This window comes from Scardinius erythrophthalmus (genome assembly GCF_964197995.2).
Source record: "Scardinius erythrophthalmus genome assembly, chromosome: 9".
Classification (NCBI taxonomy): domain Eukaryota; kingdom Metazoa; phylum Chordata; class Actinopteri; order Cypriniformes; family Leuciscidae; genus Scardinius; species Scardinius erythrophthalmus.
The window spans coordinates 27,031,012-27,054,151 of NC_138229.1; the positions used below are offsets into that span (position 1 = coordinate 27,031,012).

At 37.7% G+C, this 23,140-nt stretch overlaps 1 protein-coding gene across 1 annotated transcript; it reads right to left on the reverse strand.

The window, feature by feature from the left end:
• Positions 1-1,546: 1,546 nt before the first annotated feature.
• wls (Wnt ligand secretion mediator) lies at positions 1,547-22,914 on the reverse strand. The gene is made up of 12 exons (XM_081374938.1): positions 22,672-22,914; positions 19,732-20,007; positions 13,411-13,535; positions 13,056-13,217; positions 12,602-12,738; positions 10,623-10,791; positions 10,410-10,507; positions 10,225-10,288; positions 9,791-9,934; positions 9,047-9,130; positions 8,779-8,932; positions 1,547-2,441 (listed from the first exon to the last, which is right to left on the reverse strand). Exons 1-12 carry the CDS (start codon positions 22,775-22,777, stop codon positions 2,332-2,334), a joined length of 1,629 nt encoding a protein of 542 aa, XP_081231064.1. The 5' UTR covers positions 22,778-22,914; the 3' UTR covers positions 1,547-2,331.
• Between the last annotated feature and the right edge of the window lie 226 nt (positions 22,915-23,140).

The following is a 23,140-nucleotide window of genomic DNA, read 5'->3' on the forward strand; positions in this document are numbered from 1 at the left end:
TACATTACGACACTGACAGTCAAATATGAGATGTAGCCCATGTGTTGCACTGTTTCTGCTATTAGTTGTGAAAAATTGCTACATTATCACCCACCACTTGTCCTCACATTGTAAATGTGCTTAAATATAGTAAGGTTTTCATTTTGTCAGTCACTCTTAATTTTTCCGCATTTTACCATAATTATATTATTTTCTGTCTCAACCATTATGAAAACTCTGTTACACAAATAAAGACATTTAAGTTTAAGTCTCATTATGAGCTAGAAACACCATACAGATGCAACAGCCACTGCATTACATACTACATACTTGACCCATTATTTTATATCTAACTGTTTTTACTTTGAGTGGGACAGTGAGAAAATAGGTGAAGCTACATTAAAACAGGTGAATTCCTGTCATAACATAGAACAGATTAGGTACAGTACAAATAAATCCTTAACATGTAAACTTTTTTTTCCGTTTTGTATCAATTAATGACAAATCTTCCTGCAGAATGAATAGGCTTTGCCCCCTCTGAAGCAGAAAAAAACCCTATCTCTTGCCCTATAGTGTATTCTGTATGTTAGATAAATGTTAGATCTCTATTATTACACCAGTGGAGCACTAGATCGCACCTGGTCAAAGAACACAGCAGGAGATTGTTGAGGCTGAAATAAACTGAAAGGCTGCTGTGTTGCAGAGATGAGCGGCAGGAAGAGGACCACAGCATACTAAGCAATGAAATAGTGTTGGCAGGGTTTGCTATTTAATCCTAAATTCCAAAACAACTTTTTCTCTGAATTTTTTATAATTTTATGAATTTTTTTAATTTTATGAATTTGAATTTAACAATTTTATGAACTTTTGTCTTTTTTTATTAGTGTATTTTTAAAAATATTTTTAAATAATTGTATTTTTTAGTTATTTTTAGTTTAGTTTTTAGCTTTTAGTAACTAACCATTTTTAGTTAGCTGCCAAATTAAATTAGGTTATTTAAGTAGCTTTTGTAAAAGTGCATTAGAAAACTTTTTTAACAATAGTTTTTGTTGGCCTACCTCAATCCTGTCTCACTAACAGTTGTATAATATATATATATATATATATATATATATATATATATATATATATATATATATATATATATATATATATATATATATATATATATATATATATATATATATATACCCCTTGATTTTTATTTCAATTATTGTTCTTTATATATTTTTTTCTTCTTTCTCACTGTAAAGCACTTTGGATTAACTACAGATGTGTAAAATTGTGCTCTATAAAATAAAGTTTGACTTGACTTCTTATGAAATAGAATCCCATGAATATTAAAACTTATTTTGACCTATGGTTTTGACTTAGAGTTCAATGTTTGTGTCTCCATCACAAAAATGTAGGTGCAGGATGCAAAGTTTAAGTGAGTATTTTGATTGATACATTTGTATTTTGTCTCCCAGTCAGTAAAAGTATAATTTTGAGATTTATTTTTGTACTGCAAAACATCCTACAGTCCTGTTCACCAGTGATTTAATAAGCCAAGTCCCATTAACCAAACAAATCTACAATGTTTTTTTATTTAAATTAGCATAAAAAGCATGAAAAAAACAAAACCCTAAATTTCCACTTGATACAATTGAAAAAAAACCCTCAGATACTCTTTTTCTTTTCTTTTTTTACAACACAGTGATACAATACAGCTACTAATGCTTTCATACAGATGAAAATAAGCACTTTATAAAAAATATATCTCTACATTGTAACATGGAACATAGTGTTTGCCATTCAGAGCATAAGGACCGATCTATACGTCACTTGACATCCACATCTTGTTCTGAGACCTTGGTTTTAACTCAGTTACTCAGGTTATGTGTTCCATGGGTGAGTTTTCATTTGGTGGGGAGTGTTTAAGGAAGTGAGATGAGGAAGGATCAACCGACAAAAACATACATAACTATACAGTATGCTAACAGTTTTTCTTCCTTGTTTTGTAATCACAAAATGAAAGGGGAAAACAATGATCTCAAAATATATCAAAAGGAAACAATGTCCTTGTTTCCCTTTCCTCCAGGTTTTTAGGAGTTGGTCCTTGCAAACACCAGTGTCTTTGCCTATCCACAGTGCGAGATACATGTGATCATTTCTCCCAGCACCACAAGATGGTGTGCAACTCCATGTCTCTACAGCTCGGCACGAGCAGCAGTTCTTAAGTGGAACGGAAAGTCAAACTGTGAAAAAGGGGCTTAATATTTGAAATGAGGAAAACCACACAGGACACCCAAAAGAGTATTGTTTGAACTTTTGAGACTCTGCTGGCTCTTGTTGGACTGGGTAAGGTGACAGCTACTCTTGAGCTTCTTTCCCGGTCATTTTGTAGAGCTCTGTAGGCCCGTCCACGTGTGTGATGGTGGTGGTCAGCTGAATGTCCTCTCCACTGTTTCCACCTTGATCAGCTATATGGAAGAAGAGAAGAGAGGAAAAATGTATCAGAGACTGATCAACACTTACACTAACAGATCATTACGACAGGGTAGGAACGTCAGGAAACATTTAAGATTTCAAGGCGATGATATTTTCTCTATGTGAAGAATCCAGCATAAACAAAATACCTCAAAATTGCTGTAGTAAAAAACAATCTTATACAAGAACATTTTTGCAATCATATCTTAGGAAATTGTATTAATTTTGGTGAAATTTGACAATTCCCGACTCACAACAGTAACAAAAGAAGTCAAAACAGAAATGTTATTGATTTCATTTGAAGGAGGAAGTTTTACATCCAATCACAATAATCAGTTGTTAACAAGTAAATCAGACAACGCACTGGCAATTTAGTGATATCCTCTCAGCTGTGTTCTTGAAATAAAATCCTCTTAGTCTTAGACCGAGACAAAACGGAGTACAAATTCTGTGAGACCAAGACAAGACCTTCAAAAAAAGGCCAGTCTTGAGTACAACACCACCTAAAACCACTCTATACAGACCTAATGCCTCCAAAACGTTGAGCACAAAGAGAAGAGAAAACATTACAGATAAAATCCGCATGGGCTGCTTTAGTAAGGACAAAGGCGTTCCCCACTTATGTGATGAGTATTTCAAAACGAACGCAGGAAAAAAAAAATGGAGCAGCATCATCTCGCTCTCCAAATAAGCGGCCTGTCGAGTCACGGTGCAAAACTCTTTCGTTACACAAGAAAACCTTGGCGATGGAGGAGGCCGGTATATTGTGATGATCAGTGATGTAGTCACGGCCGGCTTCGCTGTGCAGCGAGGGATGCCGTGTTTCCATCACCAGTTTTGACTTTTTGAAGTTTGTTGCGTTAAGAGTGACGCAAAACACAGTGAAATCCGATTTGAGCAGCTAGGACGTCCAAACTGAGGGGCCGTTTACACTACACGAAACTTTTAATGTGTTCGGTCATTCATTTACACGACAATGGTGTTTTGGAGGCCTGAAAATGCAAACGATACTGTAATCGTCTCCATGTAAACGATAAAAATCGCACATTTGTAAAAAACGATGACGTCATGCGCATTACGCATTCAGTCTATAGGTGCTTAGTGTTTCTTTACAGTGACATCGCCATCTACTGGTCTGACAGCAGAATACAGCGTTTTGAGTCGTTTTCGTGGATCCGTGTGAACGGGATCATTTTGACAATAGTGTCGTGAAAATGCAAAAGAAAAATATTTCAGTTTTTAGAACATCGTTGTCGTGTAAATGCTTAAAAGGAAGGAAGTACTTCGTCACCATTTCTAACCCATTCCCTTAGGCCGTGTGTCCACCAAAGCATTTTTAACCAGCTGAAAAAGCCAGCATTCTTCTGAAGCTTCGCTGAGGGCTCTTGAGTGTGCTTCAGTGTTTTTTTAAATTGAGGCTCAGCAGAACTGTTACTAGTATCCGATTTCATAAATAGTTTGTTTCTGAATATAAATGTTGACACAATGTAACATACTTGATCTGGCACTAGTTTTGGATGAAGAGATGTGCTTGTCATCATTTGTTATCGTTGTAGTGATAGTCGGTCGTTGTGGTATTTGTCCCGCCCCTCCTACACTGTGATTGGATGGCTAGGCAAAAATAGATAGTGATGAGCACTGCTTTTATCCAAAGCTGAACTTTCAACTCTCACGACCGGTAAAAAAAAAACATTTTAAGGTTGGTAAGAAGTCTCCAGTGCCCACCAAAGCTGGATATATTTGATCAAAACTACAGTAAAACAGCAATTTGATTGTCATAATTTAAAGTAACATTTCCATTTGAGTACATTTTAAAATGTAATGTCTTCCTGTGATGGCAAAGCTCAATTTTCAGCAGCATATTCTATCCATCAAACAATATTTACATTTTTCTTATCAGTAAAGTCATTATGAACAGATTTTCAGCTCTTACATTTACTCAAATTATAATAATAGGAGAATTTAGGAAGGATATAACCATTGACAAGTCAAACAACAATTTCATTTTGTCTTCATGTCATCAACAAAATGTTAGGAAATTGGAGCCTAAGGATGACACTTTTTACCACTGGCTCAAGCACCTTAAAACTATTTTTTACCCATAAAAAAGGCACACAAAATATTGAAGTAATTATTGAAAAAACACACTGAATGACTAATCTAATAACAACATATGCCCTTTGGGAGCAAAAAAACATGAAGAATGTTTCAAGCATGACAACAAGATATTGATGGTTTTCATTACACCAGCTCAAGTAGGAAGCCTGGCCTAGATTAGAGACACCCACGGCCGCCAAAGAGGCCCATTTCCCCAAAGGAAAAAAAACACAAGCCCCACCTTTTCCTGGCATCAAGATGAGCTCGTCTTAAAACAAACCAAACACCAGCACTATAAAACATGGTGCCAAGTGAATGCCTTCGCGGTACTGCAGGTACTGATTTCTTCGTGCTGCAGACATGAAACGGCACTGTCTGACTATCAAGAGACATCTTTTTAAATACTAAAATTGATTTAGACAACCCATCCATTTAGATACAGCACAATTAAAAAAAAAAAAAAAACATTTTGGGGAGTATGACACACATCTTTCTCAGGCTTCATGGGGCAAAACTGAGTGGTTTTGGGTGGGTGTGCCTCAAAGCGTAGTCTTAGTTTGTCTGAAAACCAAATAATTCTAATGTTAACATATTCAGGGTTGTATATGGGTAACATTTTTGCAACATTCTGAGCAAAACCACAAATCTGGCCTTCATTCATTTATAAGTTATTGTTGATAAGACAACTATCATTCAAATAACTTAAGTGATTCACTACTCGCACAAGGAAACCAGCCTTTGATATCTCCAGAAATAGAATAAAGATTTAGTTTTAACTGTCAGCAACAGGTCCATGTCAAAGCCCCTTAAGGCTAGTGATTTGACTCGGTGACCATCTTTGAAACACCTCTCTGGCAGCCATTTCAGTCAAGCAAGTACATCTTCTATCTTTTAGAATGGGGAACATCAAATCATGGTAAACTCACACATTAGTTGTGACAACAGCACGTTTGAGCTTCCACAAGAACCAATGAGGTTCATTCTCTCGTGTTACGCAGCAAATTTGAGCTTCAGCAAGAACCAATGAGGTTCATTCTCGTGTTACACAGCACGTCTGAGCTTCAGCAAGAACCAATGAGGTTCATTCTCTAGTGTTACGCAGCACGTTTGAGCTTCAGCAAGAACCAATGAGGTTCATTCTCTCGTGTTACACAGCACGTTTGAGCTTCCGCAAGAACCAATGAGGTTCATTCTCTCGTGTTACGCAGCCAGTTTGAGCTTCAGCAAGAACCAATGAGGTTCATTCTCTCGTGTTACACAGCACGTTTGAGCTTCAGCAAGAACCAATGAGGTTCATTCTCTCGTGTTACACGGCACGTTTGAGCTTCAGCAAGATCCTGTGAGGTTCATTCTCTCGTGTTACGCAGCAAATTTGAGCTTCAGCAAGAACCAATGAAGTTTGATCTAAGGGTCTTCAGGGTTTGAAACGACATGATGTGAAAGGGAAGACTATTCCAGAGCCTAGGAGTAGCCACAGAAAATGCGTGGTCACCTTTATTTTTAAGATGTGAACGAGGGACTTTGAAGAGAAATTGATTTGATGACCAAAGAGATCTAGTAGTAGTAGTAGTAGTAGTAGTTGTAGTATGTGGAGTAAGGATATTAAAAATATACTGGGGAGCACATCCATGAAGAAGTTTAAGGGGTCATCGGATGCAAAATTCACTTTTATATGGCGTTTACATATAAATGTATCTTTGCAGTGTGTGGACAACCACCATACAAAGAAAAAAAATACATTCACTCCTTTTTTTTAATTCTCAAAAAGTTTTAACATTCAATAATCAGGCCGTTTGGATTTTCTGAGCACTATGATGTCATAATGCTCATGCTCCACCCACAACCACTAACGGACTGTCCCATATTAGCATATTTCTGCCCTCAGCCATTCGACACCCCCTATGGAAGAGAGGGGTGAGATGAGCAGTTGCTGCTCATTATCATTTAAAGAGACATGCACCGAAACAGGTCACTGTGAACAAAGCTGTTTAAAAGCTGGTAAAAAGGGGGTTGTTTTACTCAACCATTGAGAAAATTTTACCAAAGTATATTACAAGCTTTACATGAACACCCTAAAGAATCATACCAACTTGTGGAAAATGGGCATCCGATGACCCCTTTAAAAACAAAAAGCACAATTTTAAAAATCAACACGGAACTTGACCGGTAGCCAGTGCAGAGAGGCAAGTACAGGAGTGTGTGTATATGTGCAGGTTTTCTAGTGCCAATCAGTAATCTGATAGTGAATTACAGTAATCTAATTTTGATTTGATAAAAGCATGAATTTCGGTTTCAAGGTCCTACTTAGACCTACTTGGATCCTCTTGATTCTGGCAATTGATCTTAATTGGAAGAAACTACCTTTTACCACAGCACTGATCTGCTTATCAAACGACAACGTGGGATCAAAAATAACACCAAGGTTTTTAACCCAGTAGCACATATTAGAAGAGAGGGGACCAAGCTGATTAGCAATGCCAGAATAAGAACTGAAATAATTTTTTTTCCCTACAGCTTTATCACTATTTAACTGTAAAAAAAAATGTGTCTATCCAGCATTTAATGTCTTGAAGTTCACACCAATCAGTGGAGGTCTCCAATGGGGCACTAAGAGTAGAATTTAAAAAGGCATTAATTGTACTGAAAAGAACCTTCAGTCTCTGTGCATTTTGTACAATTAAATCAGACATATATTTCAACTGTGCTTCGTTAACAGCTTTCTGTTAATGTTCAAGCCAATCCCTGAAAATTTAATATGATATCTGAAGTTTGTCTGTCTTCCATCTGCGCTCAGCGCGCCTACGCTCCTGTCTGAGGGTGCAAGTAGACCTATTCAACCTATTCAATAATTATTATTACAATATCATTTCAATACATTGTTTATTTTGTCTTAATATACAAAAACATGCATACCAATAAAAACAACAGTAATGATAACAATTACATAGAATCTTTCAATTTAGTATATGATAACAATTCTAAATGATTCCAGGAGAAACCTTTTTAAAAATATATTTTTAAACATATTTTTAAAACATGTTTTAAAATTCTATTAAAATTCTATTAAAATATGTTTTACACAAGAAATTCTTACACAAAATCACAAACTGGTTTCTCTTCCCCTTTCAATAAGACAATCATATATTGCTGGTCTTATTTTAAAATCTTGTTTCTTTAAAGAGTCCACTTTTCCTATTATGCTGATAAATATAGGATGTTGTTTTCAAAGACTCAAAGTGCTTGTAGACAGGATTTAGAATCTGTGCAAATTTTTAAAAATGACGCTGTTGTTCATTTTCTATTTGTTCTAGAGCTAAAAGTAATGCTCAAGCTTCAGCTGTGAAAAGTGAAAACTGACATTTGTCCAGGGATACACTTGCCAAAAACGTTTTGTCTACTGCAGCAGATACATGACTGTCTGACTTGGATCCATCAGTGTATAATGGTACATGAGATGGTAAGCTACATCTTATATCCAGAAATTTCTCCTGATAAACATTTGGATGATTTATCTTTTTCTTTTTTTAATACCGAGCCAGGTTCACGATGACAGTAAGGTTTTTAATATTCATTATTAAATATTCATATATTTTAATATTTAATATAGGGCACAGATGTGTCGATGTTATATCTATATTAATGTCTGTATTCTCCAAATTGTTATTTTAGTAAAATTGGCAATGCAAACCGAAGGATTGTGATCAAACTTTACAATTAACGATTAAGTGTCCAAGTGTCCACATGTAGCTGGAGTCTCTCTGAATGTGGTTGGTAAAAGTTGTAATTTGTAATAACCTATTGTCGATATGCAGCTTTTCTGAATAAACGTTTTGCCATGAGAGATATAAAGTAGACACTGAGAATTCAAGTTGTCAGAATACAGGGCACGTCCTGATTTAGCAGAGTAAGACACGTTCCTGTATTTTTCCTTGATCCTGGAACAACATTCCAGTCTGAAAATTGTCCAAACCCTATCCCTACCCCTAAATCTAACTCTACCCATTAGTTATTCCTAAAATCAGAGGGAAATGATAGGTGAATAACACTGATGTAGAAGCACCTGGTTGTAAGCCAAACATGACATAAACTGTAAACTTGTCGCTCAAATCTGATTGAAATGTTGTTCCAGAATAAACAAAGATGATGTTTTTCCAGGAACATGTAGCACTTGGTGAAATCAGGTTCTGCAAATCCAGGTGTCATACAAATTTTTTTCCTCTTCAGGAGTCTTACCGCTTGACTGCTCGTCCCCATAGCGTTTGTGAGACGGTGCATAGAGGAACATAAGGGCAAACACATAGAGGTTCCACATGCCGTAGATCCCAGTGAAGAAGGCGCTGTTGACCTGAACTGTGTACCCACCCCAGTGCCAGTGACCCTCATTCACCTGTTAACATATAACACGTACATAGAAATGACCATCATCTAAATTAATCCATCCACCTATAATCTACAATGAAATATCATGTAGAAACAGATTCAGTGGATAACTAATCTATACCTGGCTTATGATGAAGAAGATTACAGTCATGGCAGCACATGCCAGCGTGACCAACATCAGGAATTTGAAGCGGAAGATGAGGCCCTAAGATAATAAAATAAAATCATCATTAAAGAAACTCAAGCTATAAAAATGCAAAATGGTAAAATAAACACATGGAACTTTTAAAACAAAATTATTCTAAAATTTATAATCCATAAAACTATTATACATAATTTACATTAAAGCTGAATTAATACTACTACTACTACTACTACTACAACTACTCAACTGGGGGTCAGTAAGATTTTTCTTTTTGAAAAAAAAATTATTCTACATTATATAGACGCATTAAACTGATGAAAAGTGATAGAGACATTTATAATGACACAAAAGTTTTCCATTTCAAATAAATGCTGTTCTTTTCAATTTTCAACAAAGAATGCTTAATATTTTTGTGGAGCCTGAAATGTGTTTTTAAGCAGCTGTTTTCATAATTGATCATAAGAAAATTCTCTTGAGAATCAAATCATCATATTAGAATTATTTCTAGAGGATCATCTGACACTGAAGACTGAAGTAATGATGCTGAATATGTGAAAAATATAGAACAGAAAACAGTTTTTATTAGTTTTACTGTATTTTAGATCAAATAAATGCAGCCTTGGTGAGCACAAACATTTAGGACATAGTCATTCTCAAAATATGATCACATCTTCACTAGTCATATAAAAGCTAGCACTATCTATCGAGGTTACACATTACCTCATAGTGCAGTCGACGAGCCTTCGTCATAGCAGGTAAGGACGACCTTTTCCCGCTGACGTTTCTGAACACTTGGAACACCATGAAGCACAGGAACAGGAAGTAGAGACATGCACAGATTCCTGCTACAATAATGAAGGCCATCTGCACCAACCTCAGTTAAAGTCATAACTTTACTATTGTGCTGATTTCTGTACTTCTGTGAAAGTGTTGTAGTATGCATGGTGTTAAGACATCTTCCTGTGGATCATCGTTTAGTCTAGATACCTTTACTACATGTTAAGCCTGAACAGATGTGGTATGCAAGGCAGGAGAAGATGCATGACCAGAATACAAAACTGAACACCACTGGGTTTTGACCATCATCCACCATCATAAAGAGTTTCTCAATTAAGAAACATCTGTACCGACAGCCCACACTTTCAGAAGGATACAGCCAGCTCTGTCCCAACATCTGAGGCCCAGATACTGTAGAATGGATTCTTCAGCTGTACTCCTCTAAAAAGTAAAGAAAAAAAAATTGCCTACCCAGCAGCACTAAGCAGTAAAGAACTCGAATTAGATGGGAACTAAAGAGTTACTTCATGCAAAGAATGCGGGAAGTTCAACGTTGGCTCACCTCTCACACATGTCAAAGATGAAGAGGCAGAATGAGCCAAAAACAATGGGTCCAACCTGTTTCCAGTACACAGAAAAACGGTTTCTCTCAGTCTGGTCCTAGAAGAAAACAACAAAAGAAAGCATTAAAGTAATACGTTTTGAATATGGAAAACAGGTCAAGTAACTCAATTAGAAGCTCAAATGCTTCCAAAAAGGAAAAATTGGCTCCAACCATGAGATGTTCTCCACAGAAGATGATCCAGAAGGAAAGCAGCATGGCGTAGAAGATGCCCTGACGGATGTCACCAAAGAGCAGCATCCAGGTCCAGTCGAAACCCACTGAGAACCATTCCACTGGGATATTGATGAAGGTCATGGAGATTCCCAGAGCGAAGATAACCCTGAAAGAGAGCAAAGTGTACAGAGATAGGATCATTATCAATATACTAGCAAAGATCACTTTATTACCAACAAATATCTGAGAAGATATCAAAAGAGTAGAACCAAGAAAAAAAAAAAAGAAAAAAAGAAAAAAAAGGAAAGGTCAAACAAATTTGATTCCATCTTGCTCTTTGTTCTCTAGTGTTCAAAAGCAGGCATGCTAGGACAAGCTAGAAGACCATTTGGTGAGACTGAGATGGGGTGTGACTTCAAACACATGAATCACATTCCAGGCTGCCCGATCGGGGCAGAAAGAGACCATATTGTGTTGGAATGCTGGGAATTTCCCATGAGTTCAACTCTGGTGAGGGTACGAACTACGAAGGTGCATTTGCTTTGCTGCTGATGTGAACAAAGCAGCTTTTCAGATGTTGAAAAGTAAAACTTGATATTAAATGACAAGCAATCCTTTTTTAAAGAAAGAAGGCATTAAATTGATAATACTTTAAGACGGTTACAAAAGATTTCTATTACAAATAAATGTTGTTCATTCATCAAAGAATCCTGAATAAATGCTTTAGAGTTTCCATAAAAATAATAACGAGCTCAACTGTTTTCAACATTGATGATAATAATAATAAATGTTTCTTGAGCAGCAAATCAGCATATTAGAATGATTTCAAAAACTAAAAGAACTACAGGGAAAAACTAGGCATTTAGCTTCCTCTTAAACATCAAGGGCATAAAAAAAGCTAGCTGTGAAGTGCAAGAATGCAAGACAGCACACATCCATGACGTCAACTAAAAAAAGCTGTTCCCTGGAGACGTGTGTAACTCGCACACACGCAGCGCCTCTGTCGGCTCCACTGGCATGAAGCAGCATTCTGGCATCATTCCAATAATAAGAAAATCAGCGGGGAGCTCATGTCACACATTCTTGGGCTTCTCTCTTTGAGATGTAAAAAGGGATTCTAGTCCATCTTGACACTTAAGTGGAACAGTATGCTAGTCGGCTCGGCAAAGCTTTTAAAACATGAAAGAATAATTATCCTGCCTATGAGTCACACAAAGTATGACTGCTTGAGAGCTTTCGGTCTTCTGGGACAGCCATTGCCAAACCAGAGTGAGGGAGAAATGGATAGATTGTATAGATTGCATGTGTTGTTTAGTTTGTATAGAAGAAAGATGAAGTAAAAATTATGAAAAAGATTTCATCAGGAAATACTATTTCTAAAATAGTATCATATCAAACACTGTTCACAGAGTAATGCATTTTGTATTGAGATATTACATGCTAAATGCATTCCTGTAGCTCTAACAGTTGAGCCAAGGTCATGATTCAATTGTCAGGGAATGCATGAATTGATAAAATGCATAACAAAAATGCAGTGGAAGTTGCTTTGAATAAGAGCGTGCATACTATACGCATATATATATATATATGTATAAAATGTTTAGGATTTATGATTTTCATCTGAATTAACCTACTCTGAAGGAGGGGCCTGAGCCATATTTAGAGACCTGAATATCACAGAGACTTGAGAGGACTCATTTGACTCAGGCTAGTAAGCAGGCACCTAGCAACCACATAGCAACACTGTAAAAACAACTCGTAACACCTTTCAACCGAATAGCAATTCCCTGGCAACCTCCCCAGCCAGAAAATGTTAATAATAAAATGTTTCCTATAGTCACACCAGTGTGAGGATCTAAGTTATCTTATATTCCTTCATTCCATTGACCAGTAAACTAATAAAACCAGAAACATTCTAGTCCTATGTTAACATTTGACCTAGAAGCCAAGTTTAAGTGACAGAAACATAGCTTTACTTTTCCAGCAGGACGGGTGGCCTGGTCATCTGGGTGATTCTCTTCCAGTACCAGATCATGATAATGAGGATGCTGGGAGTGAGGAACGTCTTCATGGCAAACCAAACCTTGGTGAAGCCACCGTTTTGATGAATGCCCTGCAAAGTTACATTGAGAGGGACATCATAGTGACATCATGAGAAACACATTAAGGACACTTAATTGATGGGCATGGTTGTTTGCTAAGAGACAAATAAGAAGAGCAAGGCAAACAAAAGTGAAGATTAAGAGGTGATGCAGTCCAGATGTCTTCAGTCCACTAACATTTGTATAACCATTGCCCTGTCCAGAAGTGTGTGCCAATTATAACAAGCCGAGACTGGGCCAAAATCCTCCCATGCAAACAATGCTCAAACAAAACCGTCTACACAACAGTGAGTTTTAAACATGCATCTATGACCGTATTAAAACTCACCACAAGACGGATGTCTTTGATTTCTCCAATCCCGATGTTGACTTTTTTGCGTTCGTTGACAGGTAGCCGGATGTTGAGGAGATAGTACTTATGGGCCACGCTGCCAACCTCCATAAAGGGCAACAGGTCACAATCATAGTAACGGCCTTCATTCTCAGTAGTCTGAAGAAAGAAAAAAAGTGCTTACAGAGACTGAAGGGAACTAGTCATGTACAAGCTAGATTCATTTTGACAATTTGAGAATAAAATCGGCCAACGACAAGCCGCAGCCTTGTCGCTTGTAGAATGGACTTAACACTTCCAGTAAGGGGTGTGTTTGGATCTGGTATGGGTCAGAAATGACTAGTGTGTTTACCTTGGGTGCAGTGAAATTGCAGCTCAGTTTGCGATGTTCTAAGGAGTGGGCCATCTCAGTCCACTCGCTCAGGGTGCTGTCTCTGTAGGCCAGACCAACGTCCATGGTGATCAAAGCTCCATCACCTACACACCAACATCCAACACACTTACTTCAGTTTGAGATATCAGACCGATTCTGCACTTTAACCAGTCACAGTGGCTGCATTATAGAGTAATCAATTAATATAAAAGAATGTTAACCCATATAACTTCTTTTCTACTGTGCAACACAGAGGTGATTTTTTTAAAGAATATCCTGCCCACTCTTTTTCAAATTATGAAAGTAAATGAGTCTCAATCTCCAAACGCTAAATATAAGTATTTATATGACTAAAATGATATCCATATGACTTGTTTTCCAAGTTAAACCAAGTTACCTGAAAACATAAAATAGCAGCTAATTGAAAAAAAAAAAACTAAACTATTTATTGCCTGATAATTTTCCCCCGTTAACCGCTACAACTGGATCAGGGCCGGATTCACAAAACATTAAGAATAAAATTCTTCCTAATTGCAATTTTCATTTAATATGACAAATATGGTCATCTGAAGGCAGTGCAAAAAGAGCTGATCAGCGAGTCTTCGGCAAGAACCGCCATATTTGAAAACTTCTGAGTTTTTTAAATATTTAGACTTCAAGAATTGCACTCTTATAAAGAACTTAAAATTCAACAAAACATTTCTTAACTTCTTTACTAAGAATATTTCCGTGAATCCGGCCTCTGATTTGTAAATGAATAATTTAGGCCAATGTTGTGAACTAGATCAAATCGATTAATTGAAATTATCATATTTCTTAGTGAATGTTAAATTTAGTCACTTACTCAATCATTGTCTTAAAGGGCAAGAGTCGTCTGAACCATTTTAACTGTGCTTTTTCTGGTCATTGTAGATTAACATCATTAGTCAGGATATAGCTCAAATTCACGTTGTGTTCCAAAAAACACAAAAGTCAATGATGACATGCAACAACATGAGGGTGAGTACATGACAGAATTTTAATTTGAGATAACTCTTATCTCTTCGAGACCTTCACATCTGAAAAAAATGAAATGAGTGCCTGCTGACTGAAGAACAGCAGTGGCCATTTACACACAAGGCCAAATGCAGACACGTGAAATGACAGCTTCATGACAGCTCATACCATTCTCATGAATAAGCCCTGCCATTGTTGTGTGGCTAAAAGTAGCTCAAGGTAACCTGGGAGTCATTTAATCTACGGAGACCCTATTCAAGTCAATCATAACCTCACAGACTGCCATTTTCGTAAATGTTCAAAACTTGGGGATTGTCAAAGTATTAGAGAGTCATGTGGTGTGATTCTCCTGAGCTTTGGGAAAGCAGGAGGTAGCTGGCAAAGGGGCCCGTGGTTTAGATCGCTTTGCACAGCCCTGTGTGTTCCACTTCACCTCTCTAAAGAGATCCTTGTTGTGTTATGAAACAAGCTGGAGAGCACTAAAGAGAATTCCTGGACGTGGAGGACTGAGCTTTATGGGGGGAGGGGCAGGAGGTAAAGAAAGGCAGAGAGCGGCAGACATTATTAGCCCGGTCCTCTCTCCTCCAGCGTGTCTGCAGTGGCCCCCACCTACGAGCGGCTGTGCCAAAGAGCTTTGAATGTCAGCTTAGCGCGCACAAACATTCCGCCCGGGCGCAGCGCGCATCACCCCGGCGACCAAGCCATTTCAACAGCTGTGTTATTGCTGGAGACCGGCCAAACTGTGGCTGCTTGGGCCAGAGAGATGAGAAAGCGAGAACCAATAGCACTCCATGGAAAATGAAGCAGAGGGGCTGGTGACAGGGGCGTTGCTAGACCCTTTTTGAATAAAGTTTTTTCTGTGCACCTGTAGAATTTTCCTGATGAGTAGATATGTCTGAAAATAGGCTTTCCTATTCATTGAGCATAGTAATTTGATCATTTGAATTACTTAAAACTTGAAGTAACAATAAGCGAAAATATCCTGCGCATCCTCTTTAGTCACACACCTCGGCTCCGCCCTCTCGCTGTGCTCTTCCTCCTTCACTTTCCCTGTGGAATACTCGACTTGCGGCCAGTCAGACGATCATAATACGACGTTGTAGTTGAGGAGAGGTAACTACCAGGCTGATGCTTATTGATGTTATGAGTAGTACCCTATTTGAATTTGTATTATTTAGTAGAATGAGGACATCCGGGTTTCCAGATTCAATTTACTTGGCACAGATTTTATCGTTAGCTTCTTAACTGCTAAAAAAAAAATGCTTGCTTATCTCTACTAATTTGGCATTGTTTGCTTCTTGATCATCAGTGAAAGCTTTTTAAAATAATATGATTACAGAAAATGAATAAATACGACTCAAAGTCACCAGAATTAAATGTTTTGGTGTGGTTTCTTGAGGGGTGCGGGGGGGTTATGCACCCTAAAATTTTGGCCTGTGCTCCAGTCATGATCAAACTCTAGAAACACCCCCGGTGATCCAATTTATATCTAAACTAATCAAATTCTATAAATATACATTACTATAGTTTAAAGGGTAAGTTCGGTATTTTACACTTAAAGCCCTGTTTACAGATCGTTTCTGATGAAATAGAACGGTTAAGATTAAAATTTGGACACATGCTGCTGTCCTGAGAATTTTAGGTTTATTTTGCTTTCCCCAAAACCTCTAGAATGGGTGTATAGGTGCACTGGAACAATCATTCATAAAACGCATTAAACTTTCGTTTACAAAGACCTGAAACTCACCGAGTGGTCAGGGGTGTTCACTGATATGCTCACACAAAAATCGCTGCAAAAGTTGCTTTCCAACAGGTGTTTTACCATTCGTTGTAAAACTGTGCATCTATTTCTCCAAACGTCTCACACCCGTAGATTCTTCCGTTGAGAGCTTGAATAATAGACACTCCAGCCCAGTTGGTGGCGATAATGCACCTTTGCCAATTGCAAGCAAACCACTGGCATTTCATTGAATACACAGAAGAAGCAGAAGAAGAAGCGGCGGAGTAATACCTTACCTCACACAGCACATTCAATACAAGTCAATGGAGTTGGACAAAAACTACGATAAAACCTGTTGGAAAGCATCTTTTGCAGCGATTTTTGTGTGAGCATATCAGTGAACACCCCTGACCACTCGGTGAGTTTCAGGTCTTTGTAAACGAAAATTTTATGCGTTTTATCAAGGATTGTTCCAGTGCACCTATACACCCATTCTAGAGGTTTTGGGGAAAGCAAAATAAACCTAAAATTCTCAGGACAGCAGCATGTGTCCAAATTTTAATCTTAACCGTTCTATTTCATCAGAAACGATCTGTAAACAGGGCTTTAAGTGTAAAATACCGAACTTGTCCTTTAAAAAAAATGTTTGCTTAACATTTTCTGTTTAACCAGCATGAGGATTTCCTAGCCTCGTATCTAGATTCTGACAATTCTTTGGTATAAATCAAACAAAATCAAACCAACTGCAATCTGATGAGGACCTGTGAAGAGATGACACCAACCCCTGCAAGGACTTCAGATGACGGCAACTCTCAATCAACATACCTAACCCTAACCGCAACATTTTCTATACATTCGAATTATTACAATCACAATTGCTGTAACAATTGCTTTAATGAGATTGTTTCTGCCTAAATGATATTAGCTAACTGTATTATTTGTATTATCTTAGAACTGTGGACATTACTTTGACACAGTCACCTCTGATAACAGATTACTGCATTTTTCTGTAAAGCTGCTTTGAAACTATATGTAATATGATATGCTATAAAAGCAATGTATAAATCTATTTGAACTGATTGAATGTCATGAAGCAGCAGTGCAGCCAAACTTCGTCTCCAGGGTTTTGGTAACACAAAATGTGTTTAAGGAGTTGATTTGCATTGGTGTCTTTACCCATGTGCCATCTGTAATTTAGAAGCAGCAGTAACACGCCTTTCTCTTTTTCTTTCTCTGTACAATATGTTACTTTTTCAGAATGAATTGACTTTCCAAACATTGCACAGTACGCCTGTGTTGGGTGAATGCGGAGTGCCAAATGAATCCCTGCTAGGACCTTATTAGAGGAGACCGTTGACAGTCTGTGAGGTCTTGCTCAGAGAACAGGACACACACAGAGAGAAACAGCTCTGGCAGAAGATCACACAAGACTCATGGTAAACACATAACATCTGGATGAGGAGGATCTTCTAGGAGAGAGCGCGTTCCAGATGGTGCTACAAAACCCTGAACAACAAAAATAGTTTCTTCAAATGCCAAATGCATAGAGAATAATGCAATGACAGACATTTATAGTGAAAACGTTGTGGCAAACAAGCGTAAATTTTTCTTTTTTGCTGGTTTATGCACAAGCATGTGCTTCAGGGTGGAGTATATAACAGCAGGAGCATGGTGGCTTCCTTCCACACTAGCAGTTAACGTGTTAAGAAACCAAAAAGACTCCTCCTACATTTCTCAAGACATGAATAGCCAAAGGTTCTCCTGCTGCTAGAAGGAGCCGATGTTCCGCTCACTTTCCCAGACTGCTCTAGCTCAACAATGGCTCTTCATTAGTGGCCAGTGTTATCCGCTTAATCCCATCTTTGAAAGGGCAGACTTGGAGCCGTTCCAGATCCACACCCTCCCACAACTAGATGATTTTAAATGGCAACAGTACTATGCAAGTCTTCACGGCTGGAGCCAGTCAGGTTCAAACAAAGACAGTAATTTGACAAATCAAGAGAAACTGTCAAGAAGAACCTGATTTAAAGAAGAAATTGTGATGGAATGGAACCATCTAATAAGCTCAGATATTAACAGACATTATTTCGTCTACACTAATCCAGGTACATTTGAAAAAGCATCTTTCTCTCTACGTCTTTTTGTGCTGCAAAAACTGTGTATACATATTAAAAAGCCGTTTTCCTGTTGTAGAGTGGACTGTAAAAAATGAAGGTATTTGAAAATGATGACGCATGTTTAGTCATGTGATTATTGTACCAATAGATCTCTCTTTATAGTGGTATGTACCTGCTGTGTGCTATTCATTTTTCACATTGTTGCTAAAGATAAAGTTTCCTTCTTCATATTACATTCCTGCAAATATGACAGAAAATATACTCGCAATTGCTGTCCAGTGGAAAAACATGTTGACTAGGGATGCACCGATATGAAAATGTTGGCCAATACCGATAACTCTTTATATTTGAAAGCCGATAATCGATACATTGGCCGATAAATCTAAATCCAAATTTTTTATCATTTTTTAAGAGCCTGATTACAAAAGCAAAAGTCTCACCATTAAAAGCCATGCCCAAAGCACCTTAACATGATTCAACCATATACAGTACAGTAGCCTATAGTGAACCGGTGTAAGATTCCTTAACTTTTAAAATGAATTTTACACTCTGATGGCCAAATTTCTCTATAAAAATAAAAAAAAACTACTGCCTTACAATGAAATAAAACAATGCCTAAATTGGACTTCACGTATAAAAAATAAAAATGCATGTGCCATGGATAAATAAAATTGAATAGTCTACTCAGACAATAATTAAATAATTTTAATTAGACCATTTTGTTTATGCAAATAATATGAGAAAAAAGTGCTAGTTATTGTTGACAATGGTCAACAGCAGCATTTTCCTTAAATGGAGTGGCGACCTGAATGCACCAGTGATGGAGTGAATATATTTTGCTACTAAAATGATTGTGCCAGAAAAACAGTGTGAGAACTTTTATCTGTGAGCTTTTATGACGTTTTATTCATACACAGTAAGGTGACATTTTCTGACATTTCAGTGTGGACCAAAAACTTCAGGAAAATGCTAGTGTGGATGGAGAGCTTTTGAAACGAAAACACTGATTTCATATGCATCTCTGGATTAATGTAGACAAAATCTTAATGTTCAAAAGTTGATTTTGTAGGTGTATCTTAATTCATGAAATGGCAATGAAACCAGATGGCAGGACTACATTCCTTTTATTATCCTCCAATTGTCTGTGTCAAAGCCTAGAGCATTTCCCCCCTACCTGCATGCTGACTAAATCCTTATTGAGGTCCCTCAGGCTCCAACTACAACAGTGAGAAAACAGACCATCCATCATTGTTAGTCCTCTCACAGCATGTGAGAAATCCAATCTACTTTTGGGTGAATAGAATAGGAAAATCCTCTGGGTGTTCATTTGTGCCCTCCTACACTTTCAGCAAAATAGCGATGTTCTCATAAGCTTAAAAACCATATGGTGATATCATGTTTTTGGAGGGAAGATGAGCAAAATATGACCTGCTCAAACACATACAATCACACATTTTCATCACTTACCAATCGGGTTTTGCATTTTGAATGCGATGTCAAGCTGGAGGATAACCAACATGAACTGGAACCAGGCACTCATCTCTCTGTTGGGCAGAGGAATGTGGACCGCAAACACAATGTTATTGGCCTCGATTCTCTTGGCTGTGGCTTCCTCAAAGTCTCTGATCTTGCTGCACTGGTCGGGGCCCCATGGCATGAACCATTTGGAGCCCTTATGGTGGGTCTTCACGGTGTCCACACACTTGGTGGCAAGGTAGTGGATGGCGGTGGTGGGGCTTGGAGCTGCAGAAAAAGATTTCAATTATTCATTTTATGAATAATTTAAGAACAGTCTGTCTAACAAGTTATAATAACTTGAGATATGTTGTGTCCATATTTTGCACATAAGCAAGAGATAAGCAAAATATTTCTGCATTTTACATAGAAGAACCTTTTTGAATTGCAAGGAGCATTTATACATATTCATATTCTATCTATGCATTTTCTCATTATTGCTATTTGATTGACCTGAGATGACCACTTCAATAAAAGCAATATATATTTATATAACATTTTATAAAATGTTATAAATTTGATAGTTTCATAAATTTAATCAAATACCAAGTACATTTTTTTTTAAATATAAAAAACAAACAATGATTTAGTGTGAATGATTTGTAAATAATAATACATTTTAAATTCATACAGAAATCCATAAGTGCATATCAAGCTAAAACAATGCAGACTGAGAGAAAAGTTTGTTGAAAAAGTTGAAAATTAATACTTTTATCCAGCAAGGATGCATTAAAAGTAACAGTAAAGACATTTACATTGTTACAAAAAATATATTTCAAATAAATGCTGGTCTTTTGAACTTTCTATCAAAGTACCCTTAAAAAATGTATCACAGCTTCCACAAAAATATGAAGCAGCACAACCGGTTTCAACATGGATAAGAAAACGTTACTTGAGCAGCAAATCAGCATATTAGAATAATATGTGAATGATCATGTGACTATGTAGACTAGAATAAATTAAATTTTATTGTAAAATAGGCTATATTCAAAAAGAAAAGAGTTCTTTTAAATTGCAATGATATTTCACAATATTACTGTAGATCAAATAAACGCAGCCCAAAACTTACCATCCCCATATTTTGAACGGTAGTGTATAATGAAAAAAAGGCCCTAGACAATGAATTCAAGACTCGTAAAGTGACTCTCTGATAAACTCTTGCTAAGAGGGAGTCATTAGCATGAGAAAGTACGGACAGGCTTCCTCCACCATTCAGGAGGCTGGCCCTGGTAGTTTGTTAAGTATGAGTCAATAGATCCCTTCCTGGGTCATTGAGGACATCTGAAGTGACCGGGAAGTGCGAGATAATGTGAACCAGCCTATGGCTTGAGGACACTGTTCAGGTTCAGTCTCGATTCCAAACAGTGAAAGCAAAGCAACATTAAAATGTCCACAATATTTTAAAAGCTAATGTGTGGGCTTATAAATGGCTCTGTTCCTGTTTTGAGGGGTACAAGCTACAACCCTGTTCCTGTGAAATATACTGAGCAAACTAAATTAGCTTTACTAAACCTCTTTCAGTTCAATTATTCATTGACCCACAATCCTGAGAACAAACCCTCTTCAAAATACCACCATAAAATAATGGTCGCCTTTCGGCCCGGTGACCTCATGCCGTGTTTAAGATGTCCAATAACAGGGGGAGCAGTGCGCCTTTCTACTCAATTACCCAGTCTGCCACCAGCCACCGAACAAACACAAAGGAATCCCGCTTCATTAAATCAATCGCAGGCAAGAATAGCCAAAGCAAGCTAATTTATCACCATTCATCCCACATTCTGCAGGAGACCAAGAAATGATTCCCTTCCTATCAAAACCAGAAGGAAGTCTGAGGCTGCGAAGGGGAAGTGTGGATGAGGACGAACCGTGTTTCCCCAATGGTGCAAAACAGAACAAGCTACATGGAAAAGAATACTCAATCCTTAAGATAGAGGGGAATATTTGATCGCTGTACAGTCAAAAAGGGCGTAGAATAACATTGGTGAGGTCGATTGGAAATGCAGGCAGGAGCTGGAAGAGCCTGTGGGAGCAGAGGGCTTGTCTGTTCAGATGTAGGATCAAAGAAAACTTCTAGAGATGCACCTCTTTAACCCTTTATTGGCCCTTATTTATTAACCCTTTCACTGCAGAATAGAAACACAAGTTAATTCACTACACTTCACAAAAATAAACAGAACACAATATACTTCACTGTTAAAGGAAATGTTAGCTAGCTTTGTCTATTGTTTGCACACATAAAACTGTCTATAACATCATGCTTTTGTTTTGTTGCAAATATGTTTCTTAAACGTTGTACTAAGATTTATCCTGAGTCGTATTAGTCTAACTGCCCTAACTTTAAGTTATACATACTGAACAGCAATTAAAAAGTTGTTTCAAATATAAAATGTGCGTTTATGATACACAAACCACGCGCAGGTATATAGCAAAAATCTCTCAATTATTATCAAGCTATTTTTAAACAACATTGACCGACAAATACACTCTTACACGGTCAAATATTCAAGCTCAAGTGGGTTTAAACAAGCAGAGTCTTTCTCTGGCTCGTTCAAGGCTTTTCAGGTAGGCTACCTGGGAAAAACAAGAAACTTCAGGGAGCAGAAGTATCGAGTAAAAGTAAATGTCGCGTCTATCGGCTCTCAAACTTCCAGGCGGAACGCTGGAAGCAGCAGCACAAAGACTGCAGCGGTCGACGGGTGAAAATAAGCGCCCATCTTTGACACTACTGTAACAAAGCCATTCCGCAACTTTTCACTCCTTGCCATTACGCAACTAAGACTTATTTTTTGCTAGAAAAACACAGAATGTTGCACACCAGAACGAATGACTACACACTGTGCAGCAAAAAGCCAGAACTAAAATCTAGGCGGATTTGTAAAAGTAGCCACTCACCAATCAATCCTCCGACCATAAAGGAGAACGCCTGGAATAAAAGGAGAATTACTCCCACAATCACCAACTTTTTGGTGCTCATATTCTCAATAATTGCTCCAGCCATTTTCAAAGTGTCTCTTTCGCTAGGATTGAATGCAAAGAAACGAAAGTCACTGCATCCAGGTGGACCAGTGCGCTGTCCGAGATTAAGTGCGCGACACGGGCTGTGTCTCAAACCCTCAGTGAACTGCCCGTGTTGCGCTCTTCATAGGGAACTGTATGGGAAAGGGGATGACCACGTGACCCACCCTGCATCAGGAACAGAGTGCACGTGACGTCATATGCCAGACTCCTGGCCAGATGCACAAAACTCAAAGCTTTTCATTGGCCACAGTGTGCAAAACAGCAGTGGTTGATTTTATGCTTTCAACATTTTTAGTACGTAATCATTTTAATACAAAACATTTGTCATATTGTCATCTGTCAT

What these genes read in the sequence shown, in the direction of transcription:
- wls (XM_081374938.1), bottom strand. Translation starts at nt 22,777, where the DNA reads ATGGCTGGAGCAATTATTGAGAATATGAGCACCAAAAAGTTGGTGATT. An exon ending in GCAATTTCACTGCACCCAAG is followed by an intron (nt 13,218 to 13,410) that starts GTAAACACACTA and finishes TTCTTTCTTCAG; the next exon opens with ACTACTGAGAATGAAGGCCG. An exon ending in ATGTTGGGACAGAGCTGGCT is followed by an intron (nt 9,935 to 10,224) that starts GTATCCTTCTGA and finishes AGGTTGGTGCAG; the next exon opens with ATGGCCTTCATTATTGTAGC.